Genomic DNA, 10,936 nt, shown 5'->3' with positions numbered 1-10,936 from the left:
TCGATTGGTTTACATCAAAGGAAACGTTTAATGGCGAGCCAAAGAAACAAAGCTCCCTCATACTCTTACCTCAGAAGAAAATTCTACTGCCATCAAAAATCTTCGTAGTGATAGTGTTGTGAATCTTTCCCAAAATGAAACGAAAGTTTCCAATAGTTCCTAAACGAAAGTAAAGTGCTTGCAAGTTAATCTGGTCATGTTTCATTTATATTTAAACTCAGTTTGAGTGAGCCTACGAGAAGAACTGATTTCGCACGGTGAACCACCGCAAGTTTCGCTAGGCCTGTTCGGTGGTGATGATGCCGCCGTGTTCCTTCCGAGTGTCCTGGCGAACGCAACGGCCGCAAAAACGACGACCCCGGGACTACTGAGCGCACTCAGTGAATCCGTTGCAGCCGGCTACTTGAGCGTAACGGGCGGTGTAGACCACGAGCAGCAGCAGCTCGGATCATCCGTGACGGATGGCCTCACGACCGCTGCAGACTTGGGCAGCAGAATCGGTCGATTGGTGTTGAACGCCAGTGTCACCACCGGCCAGGGCTTTGAAGATGAGTTCTTCAATGGCAGTGGCAGCAGCAGCACCAGCAGCTTCAACGAGTCACTCAACGACATGCCACAGATTCCGGAGTACATCCGGGCGACCTCGATGGTGTTCTGCATTATCATCATGTGTTTGGGTGTCATCGGAAACATTATGGTACGATACTGGTGAATGCTTCCATCAGTGAATGCCATTTAAATGACAATCCATTATCTTTCAACCACCAGGTGCCCATTGTCATCCTCAAGACGAAAGACATGCGCAACTCGACCAATATCTTCCTAACGAACCTAAGTATCGCGGATCTGCTAGTGCTGCTCGTCTGTACGCCAACGGTTCTGGTGGAAGTAAACTCACCACCCGAAGTATGGGTACTGGGAGAGGAAATGTGTAAGTTGTGTAGAAAAAAAACTAATTATCACAGTCACTTGTTAAACGGACGCCAACCCACAAAACCGCGCACATTATCACTATCGCTGGCAAGCGACCTTAATTGCATGCAATTTATTTGAAAACAATTCTATTCATCGCGGCTGACAGCGAACAAGAAGGTTACTTCAGGGCACGGCTGAGGAACCACCACGCGCGGTTCATTCCGCCAGTAATTACCGAAAATTGTCCACATTCCAAACGACAAACTTTAATTAACGCGAACGCCTCATCTCGGTGAAAAGGCAAATCGTAATCGACACTCCGGGAGCAATTCCGGCGCTGACTTGAGAAACTCCCCCTTCAAACAAAGTGTTGAGCTTAAGCGAAGCAATGTCAAAATACCTCTGTATTGAAATTTAATGTGTTTTGCTTGAACCATAGACGGTACAGTGGGCTCCGTTGGGAAAGGTCTCCTCTTCCGACAAATTCGACGGGCGGACGGGTTTGACTTGGGAAGTAACCGGTTTAAAGCGAAATGCTTGCGAAAACTTAATAAGCACCAAGCACAGCCAGTGTCAGCTGATGTTGGTTGGGTGAACTGTTGATTGGAGTTGAAAAATTTAATTTCATTCTACACCCAGAACTGGGCATCGGCATACGAGAGGATAAAGAGCACGGCTCGATAGTAAAATGGTACTGTGTACGGACGGAGAGGATAAATCCCGAAATAAACGAGAGTACTTTACTCATGGTTCATTTTTCAAAAAAGTTCATCTATCAAAAAACAAAGTACCGGTACCGAGACTCGAACCCAAGACCTTCGGCATATTGAACCGTGCCTTTGCCGTATGGGCCACCATGGTTCGGTGACAAAGTGGCGGTCATTTGTCCATATAAGCCACTCAATAGGATGAACTATTTCAATGAACGAATGAACACGCGAGAGGTCTTTACTCAAGCAAAATAGTATTTTCCTCACGTTTCTTTTCGGGAGGACTATCCCCTCGGTCTTTAACTTTGGGTGTAATTATGAAATCATATTGGTTCGAGTCGTATTCACTGTCAACGGGATTGTAACATCTTCTTATATCAACTTATTAACTTTGTGACAGTTTTCCATTATCGTGATATCTTGTCGCACGTGCATTTTAAACCAGTTTGTGTTAAGAACGCCATTTTTGACAGATCTCAATGCCTTACATTTTGACCTAGACAAATCCCCAAAATATCAATCCTTAGATATTTAATAAAAACCGAATAAACTCCGTGCATTGTTGTCGCTTTGTTATGAAAGAAGTTTCAATCTTGTCGTGCTATCTGGGCACACTCTAAAAATTGTAAGTGCGACAATTTTTCCAAAGGGATTCCAGGTCAGAACGCGTTTGACACACGTGTGGCAGGTTGATTTATTTTAACGCGAAGCTCTCATCTCTAAAGGCACTCACTTTTGTGGTTTAGGTGAGCGTTTGAGCAGAATGCATTACTAGGAAAACAAAGGGACGAGTTGTTCCTTTTAATTCCGCTGTATATACAGTGAACAACTCGCTCACTCACTTTTCACATTAAATTTTTCAAGAACGCAAATGTTCATTTTAGGCATTCTTTCATTTTACTAATATATACTGATATACTAGAGTGTAACAAAAATGACTTTTTGGCAGGCATTCAAGGGTTTGTTCCGGTGGGCATACTAAGCCCAAATTCAAAATATAAGCTTGATTGGACGTAACAGGAGCTGGCGCTTGGCATTTGAATTTTAAATGGGATTTTACCCGTAAAAAAAGATTTTTTCTAAAATGTCACTCTTTGAGGCATTTTGGACACTGAAGTGTTTATTTTCAACATCATAGGCGTGTAGGCCAGATCCTTGCGCACTTTTTGGTATATATAACATTAAATTTGGAGCACCCTGGAGCTCAGTACTGACCTTCAAAGTTTGGCATTTTTTCGAAAAATTGACCCCAGCAAAATCAAATTAAAGTGTCTAAGGCGTCGCGAGGCGCGACGCATATCTTTTTTGCCGGGGCCGATTTCTTGAAAAAAACTTTGAAGGTCTGTACCGAGCTCCAGGGTGCTCCAAATTTCAATGTAATAAATACCAAAAGATGCGCAAGGGTCTGGCCTACACGCCTATGATGTTGAAAATAAACGCCAAAATGCCTCAAAAAGTGACATTTTCGAAAAAGTCTTTTTTTAACGGGTAAAATCCCATTTAAAATTCAAATGCAAAGCGCCATCTCCTGTTACGTCCAATCAAGCTTATATTTTGGATTTGGGCTTAGTATGCCCACCGGAACATACCCTTGCCCGCCAAAAAGTCATTTTTGTTACATCCTACTGATATACCCTACTGGTAGTAAAAACGATTCCATTCGAATGAAAACAACGATAGCTCAAATGAATATATCACCCAATTCAATGTAGCTATCTGCGTATCAATATGAAATTGATTTATCAATCTAGTCTTGGTGTCTGATAACATCAAAAACAGGGGAGATATCTATTTTTTTCCATGTGTGATCCACACTCACACAAAAAGTCTAAAAAGACAAAGCAAAATCCCGCTTTCTTTGTGCAAATGTCAGGTATAAACCAAACACTTAATATTTTTTTATCTTCGCCCAAAACTCAAAACCAGTGAGCGTGCGTTTTTAAGCAACACACAAATTGATAAAATTTTATCGGTCATAAAAAAATGGGCGCAATGCATGATGTGCTCGCTTTTATGCCGGTTTATAATTTATCGTTGTTCAATATGGTGCAGTATGTCACGGGGCCACTGACTCGCGACGGTATGGGGTGGGAGGAAATTTACTACAAATATGGTATAGAATGAGCTTTTCCTTCCTTCCCGCCTGCCTGTCAGCCTGTTGAAGTCAGCCAGACCAGTTGGTCACGCAGCGATAAGCTCGCGAGCGCGAGTTGCGAGCCGTCGAGGAGGAGGCGCGTTCTTCCTCTTTTGTTGTCTGCGCCGGTTCATTAGCGTAAACAACAGGTATTAATTGGGCAATGTTCTGTGTGTCAAAATTGACGTCAGGAAACAAAACACAGACACTTTTGGGTCGCGTTGGATTTATTTCCAGCCTAGACTTGAGAGGCGACCCGAGCAGGGGTAAATAACACGGGAATACCAAATTTTGGTATTACTTGGGCAAATAACAACGACCAAAATGTGCCCTTGGTTGCCCAGTAATAGATGGTAAAATACCATGAAATCATACCAAAATCTTGTATGTGTAAGGGCACAACAAGACCAAACCATGTTATTCCAAGGGTAAAATAATACCTCAAAATAAAACCATTTCAATACCAAGTTGAGGTCTTCTGGATTTTTGAGCATTGCTTGAATACCAAAACTTGGTATTGCCATGGTTTTATTTTTAGGTATTCCCGCGCCCTTGGAAAATCATATTTTGGTATTTCTGTGGTCTTTCACATACATGATTTTGGTATGATTTCATGGTATTTTACCATCTATTACTGGGCAACCAAGAGCACATTATGGTCGCTGGTATTTGAACAAGTAATACCAAAATTTGGTATTTTCATACCATTTTTGGTGCATCAGTTGCAGTTAGTGAAAAAACGGAAATTATTCATATGCAACAGCCAAATCTACTCACCTGATGATTCCATGTTGTTATTAGTGATATTCTTCACCACACCGAATGCATTTGTCATTGATGAACGGCCTGTGCTTGAAGTTCTTGAAGCTTCTGAAAAATAACAAGATTGAAAAATAAGTATTATTAAAATGAAACTGAATTGAAATTCACCAAAATTCATTAATCTGTCGATTGACTCGTTTTTCAAAGTATTTGGTTATCCCGACTTAGAAATATTTCAACATTTTTGAAAAAAAAAAATATAAGTGGGTATATCACACTAATTTTTAAAATCATCTTTAACATTTTTGGGTTTCAAGTCATTTTAGCGCAAAATTAATTAACTCGTAAATTTTTTTTAACAAATTTCCCATAGTTTCAGAGAAAATTGATGAAACCTTTCAATATTCAAATAATACAAAAATGTGCCATCCTGACTTAGAAAATTTTCCACAATTTCAAGTCATTTCTGTAGGGGGTATATCAAAAATGTTTAAAATCAAGTTTGAAATTTCCGGTTTTGAATGAAAGAATTCGCTTTGAGATATGATTTTAGCGCAAAATTAATTATTTTGTCAAAATTGGTCAAAATTTTCCCATAGTTTCAGAGGAATTTGATAAAACACTTAAATACCAAAATAATACCAAAATGTGCCATCCTGACTTAGAAAATTTTCCACAATTTCAAGTCATTTCTGTAGGGGGTATATCAAAAATGTTTAAAATAAAGTTTGAAATTTCCGGTTTTGAATGAAAGAATTCGCTTTGAGATATGATTTTAGCGCAAAATTAATTATTTTGTCAAAATTGGTCAAAATTTTCCCATAGTTTCAGAGGAATTTGATAAAACACTTAAATACCAAAATAATACCAAAATGTGCCATCCTGACTTAGAAAATTTTCCACAATTTCAAGTCATTTCTGTAGGGGGTATATCAAAAATGTTTAAAATAAAGTTTGAAATTTCCGGTTTTGAATGAAAGAATTCGCTTTAAGGTATGATTTTAGCGCAAAATTAATTATTTTGTCAAAATTGGTCAACATTTTCCCATAGTTTCAGAGGAATTTGGAAAAACACTTTAATACCAAAATAATACCAAAATGTGCCATCCTGACTTAGAATATTTTCCACAATTTCAAGTCATTTCTATAGGGGGTATATCAAAAATGTTTAAAATCAAGTTTGAAATTTCCGGTTTTGAATGAAAGCATTCGCTTTGAGACATCATTATAGCGCAAAATTAATTATTTTGTCAAAATTGGTCAAAATTTTCCCATAGTTTCAGAGGAATTTGCTAAAATACTGTAATACCAAAAGAATACCAAAATGTGGTGTCCAACCATTGACAAATTCGGCAATTTTGCAATATTAAAACAATACCTTAAATTGGTATGATACCACATTTTGCTCTTGCATAATCCTTAAGACAAATTTTAAAGGGTCCAGGAATACCAAAATTTGGTATTGATACCAGAGAAAGGTATTATTACGCATTTCCCTTGTTATTTACCCATGCTCGGGGAGTGTTGCTTTGTTTTGTTTCGATTCAACTTAAGCGCTTTTGATTTATGATTAGCAAAGAATGGTTTCAACAGAAACAATAGTTTCATTTGCTTTCTTTAATATAACAAGTTGATGACACACTAGCATTCATGAACGGATTGATTACCAGAGAAACTCGTGGATTACGAATTATTATCTTGTATTTAAAATTGTAAAAAAAAGATTTGTACAGAAAAATAGCACACTAAAAAAATAATAAATCAAATTAATATGAAATTTCGCGCTAAATATAAACAAGAAATTGAATATCAAGTTCATTGTTTGTCTTTCAACCGATTGACTTCAACTGCTATTTTTTTGTTTGAAAAAAAAAAAAAACAAACAATGTTGTAATTATTGAGTAGTAGTAATACTGTCTTTACTTAATGTAATCAACGATTTCAAACATGCATTGCTATTAAATGTTACGAGTAAACCACGTACTCCCATTTCTTATATTTTGAATAGAACATTTCGACGTCGTCGTGCTATCTTGTCGTACCCGCCATTTTGACGTTCCGAGAAAAACGGGTTTTAATGTTTGACCTTGAATATACAAAAACGAGAGCACGCAATGTAAACAATAACAAACACGTTTTGTTTGGCTGACCATTCTGTGCATTGTCTCGAAGTTTGGTTGAAGTTGGTTGCTGGAGTCCCGAGTTATAATTAAAAATGTTTACGATAGTCTAGCTTGTTCGTGCGACAAACGCATCCTGACTTTCCTGGCCTGAAATCCCTTTGGCCTTTTGTCGCACTTACATCAATTTTCATGGAGTGACAACATAGCACGACAAGATTGAAACTACTTTCATATGTAAAGTGACAAAAATGCACGGAGTTTTTTCGGTTTTTGTTGAATATCTCAGGATTGAAATCGAATTTTGGGGATCTGTGAAGGTCAAAAGGTGAGGCATTGTGAGCTGCACAAAATGGCGTTCTTAACTCAATTTGGCCCAAAATGCACGTACGACAAGTTAGCACGATGGCGACGATTTGTTCATTGTTGGAATTCGAGCGAGAAGAAGGAAAGCATTTCTCGCTCGCGAACGAGGGAGTGAACTTGTAGTACTTTTCTCTTCTCGCTCGCGCTCGCCTTTTCGTTCGCGTTCTCGCTCTCGCCGCGAGCGCTCGCGAGTGCCTCGTGCTAGACGTTTGTCCCAAGCTAGCAATTTGTGTATCAGGCTTATGAATACGAACCAGGCGATGGTATAGAAGTGTAACTTCAATCGCTGTGTTGTTTTTTATTCGTTTCTAACACGTCCAACTTCTCGCGAACGGGCAATTCTGGCTCGCGAGAAAGCCCGTTCGCGAGCGGAGGAGAGCACGGGCAATCGGTGAGTTTCTCTCGGCAGCTCGAGACTCGCGACGAGAACTCGAGAGAGAGAAAATTTTCTCGCGAGAGCGCGATAATACCAACACTGCATTTGTTAAACAACTCAATGCAAATTTGTTTTTGGTCAATAAATCGTGCTTCGCTCCTTTTTCTAGATGCTGTATTTAAATTGGATTATGAACGTAAATTTCTTCTGAAAAATATAGCTCTCTATCAAGGTATTATCATAATCCTTACAAATTGGCAGCTTTTGCTATTGATTTCGATAGCATTAGCCGCCCCAAAAAAAAAGCTCTACATGGCACAAACAGACCATCCACCCCCGCATCCGAACTTCCTCCACGCCATTTGGGAACGTTTTTAAGGTGGACTTGATTCAGGTCAACACCGCCTCGTGGGAGTACGCGGACCTCAGTCGCGGCCATCGCTAACGAGCGAGCTTTAAATATTGAACCCAGGTAAACATCATCGCCGTATTGGATGTCACTGACTGTTAAAATAAACCATAAATCAGTGCCCCGGAAAGGGGAGGGTTTACACTTGTGTGTGTGATAAATTTGGACTTTGTTGTCTAAATTGCTCGTTCTGAGCGCGCGCGCTTGGAGAGGCGCCGATAATTAATTTGGGCCTGATTTCAAACCCATTCTTGTCAAGTGCACTCTGTTTCATAACAATTGAAATTAACATTTTATCAAAGATAAATTAAATCGATAATGCAAAAATGATTTCAAAAATTCTGCCTTTTTTCGATACTGGACTAAAATTTTGTTTGGCACATGTCACTTTATGGGAAATTTGACGTACTTTTCGAATCTGAAATAACCCAGGTGTGGCATTTTTCATTTAGTCAATAACTCGAACTTTATGGGAGCAATTCTTTACGAAATCGGTATTTTTTCTTCAATTTTAATTTTTATATTTTTTAATCTGGCTGAAACTTTTTTGGTGCCTTCGGTATGCCATTTGCATCATAAGTTTGCCCATATGGTTTTCCACACATATTTGGAAGATGGACAGCAATGGACAGCAATGGACAAAAATGATATGTGAAAACTTAAAAATCTGTATCTTTTGAATGATTTTTTTGATAGATTTGTTGTCTTCGGCAAAGTTGTATGTATGGATATGAACTTCACTGGAAAAAAATGATACACGGTAAAAAAAAATTGGTGATTTTTTATTTAACTTTTTGTCACTAAAACTTGATTTGCAAAAAAACACTATTTTTATTATTTTCTTATACGGTTCAGAGGACTTCAAATGACAACTTTTCAGAAATTTCCAGGTTGTGCAAAAAATCTTTGACCGAGTTATGAATTTTTCAACTTCATTTTTTGATGTAAAATCAGATTTGAAATCAAACAGTACTTTGGTGCAATTTTGATAAAGTGCATCGTTTTCAAGTTAAATCCATGTTTAGTTGACTTTTTTGAAAATAGTCGCAGTTTTACATTGTTTTAAACATGTTTGCCCACTTTTGATAAAAAATATTTTTGAAAAGCTGAGAAAATTGTCTATATTTTGCTTTTTGAACTTTGTTGATGCGACCTTCAGTTGCTGAGATATTGCCATGCAAAGGTTTAAAATTTTAAAATGAAAAAAAATAGTTTTAACTGGAAAAAATACCTATCTAGGTTATTGCAGATTCGAAAAAAAACATTAAATTTCCCTTGTAATTACAGATCTAAATTTTTTGTAAGGTTGAGGAACGAAATATGGCTGAATTTTTGAAACTTTTTATTGTATATTTTTCGATGAATATGCGTGTTTATGAAATTTAGAGTACACCATCAAATCGGGTGACCTATTTTACTTATGATTCCCCCAGACACCAATTTTGCAAATTTCAGGCTGCAAATTATTGAAAAACACGTATTTTTCGAATGTTCAAAAACGGAAGGGGTCGACAGCCCCTCCATCACAAGATATCGAAAAAGTTTTCTCTTAGGAAAAATGTTCACACAAATCGGGATCGGGGTAACTTTTTCCAATTTCGTGTGAGTTGGCGGAGAATCACTCCTATTGTTTTATTATGTCAACATGTCAGACGAAACTAATTTCAGCAAAATTCAAGTTTAAATTTACGCACAACTGAGTTTAAAACAGTTCCTTTGCGGTGGTGTCACTTTACGTCACCACGGTGTGGCCAAAAATATGAGTCACTTATCACCGTGTTTCCAGTCGAATAACCAACTAAATATGGCGAGACGGGCGCTGATTGACGACGACACAAAGTGCCTACAACGCGCAGCCGGAAGGCGTTCATAAATTACGAAATGTTTGTTGAGGGTGGTAGATATTTGGTGTGAAATGTGGTAATTGGACTGTTTATCTCAGTGTGCGCATGAATAATTAAAAAATAAATCTGTGACGGGTTTCGTGGATTCTCTTCCTCCATCCAAAATATATCGGCAGAGGCGTGAAAATTGAATCGTTAACGGTCCTCGACGCACTTTGGTCATCTTGACACTCCAGTGGCTGCTTCGCGTTGCCACATTTGGCACAGGACGGCCTTTGGAGGACGCTCGCTGGGGCAGCTTTTATGGATACCCAAATTACTGGCTGAAAGGAAGCCAGTTGCAAATGATAGTAGCTTAAATAAATTACAATTAGCATCATTAGTGCCACACCGCGGTGGAGCCCAACTTAACCTCTTGGCTCGTCGTACTCGGAGGGTTCGTCAACAGGTCGATCGTTGGAGAGGAAGCGGTTTTATTGGGTGCGTAGGAGAGCGAGTACAGGTCTCGAGGATTACCGAAATTGTGGGCATAAAATTGAGCAAATGGTGGTAAACAGATCCATAAAGTCGCGCTGAGCTGAGCCCAAAAGCAGGCGACAAAGACGACGACGACGATGATGATGGCGAAGAGATACGCGCCGAAAATCTGTCTGATTGACTTCTCTGAGCCTGCAAAGAGTAATGAATGGGGGCACGCTTTAAGGAATTTAACCAAGTATGGATCATAATAATAAGATTGTGTCGACAAAACGGATCATAATTTATGATAAACAAGCTGTCAGTCAGGGATACTCACGGCGTGGATTGGAATTGAAAATAAATCTATAAAAATAAAAAAATAAGTCGAACTTTGCAACATCATTTTACAAAAAATCTTTTATCCAATTATTTTGACTGCACCTATTCTTTTCATGTTTGGTCAACACCATCAACTCACATGTCGTCAATGTCGTGCTAACTTGTCGTACGTGCATTTTGATCGAAATTGAGTTAAGAACGCCATGTTGTGCAACCTCACCTTTTGCCCTTCACGGATCTCCAAAATTCGATTTCAATCCTGAGATATTCAATAAAAACCAAAAAAACTCCGTGCATTTTTGTAATTTTTCATATGAAAGAAGTTTTGATCTTGTCAAGCTATCTCGACATAGGCTCAAAATTGATGTAAGTACGACAATTGGTCAGAGGGATTTCAGATCAGAACGCGTTTGAAATCAAAAATCTAACCACTAGCTGGGTTTCAAATTTGAGCTTGATCTGACGGCAGGAACCTCTTCAAGTTTGAATGGGAAAATTCATT

General features: G+C 38.5%; 1 protein-coding gene across 3 annotated transcripts in view; it reads left to right on the top strand.

The window, feature by feature from the left end:
- Positions 1–234: 234 nt before the first annotated feature.
- Positions 235–10,936, top strand: part of LOC120418759 (growth hormone secretagogue receptor type 1-like) — a 60,590-nt gene continuing 49,888 nt past the window's right edge. For 2 of the 3 annotated variants that reach the window (XM_039581236.2, XM_039581237.2), the window contains exons 1-2: positions 235–697; positions 769–931. In XM_039581236.2, coding sequence (XP_039437170.1) covers positions 611–697; positions 769–931 — 250 coding nt within the window. In that variant the 5' untranslated portion in view covers positions 235–610. The remainder of the gene's footprint in view (positions 698–768; positions 932–10,936) is intronic. The other variant, XM_052706528.1, reaches the window with a different exon arrangement.

Source organism: Culex pipiens, chromosome 1 (genome assembly GCF_016801865.2).
Source record: "Culex pipiens pallens isolate TS chromosome 1, TS_CPP_V2, whole genome shotgun sequence".
Lineage (NCBI taxonomy): Eukaryota > Metazoa > Arthropoda > Insecta > Diptera > Culicidae > Culex > Culex pipiens.
The sequence above is the reverse complement of the archived record's forward strand: the minus strand, read 5'-3'. Positions and strand labels throughout refer to the sequence as shown.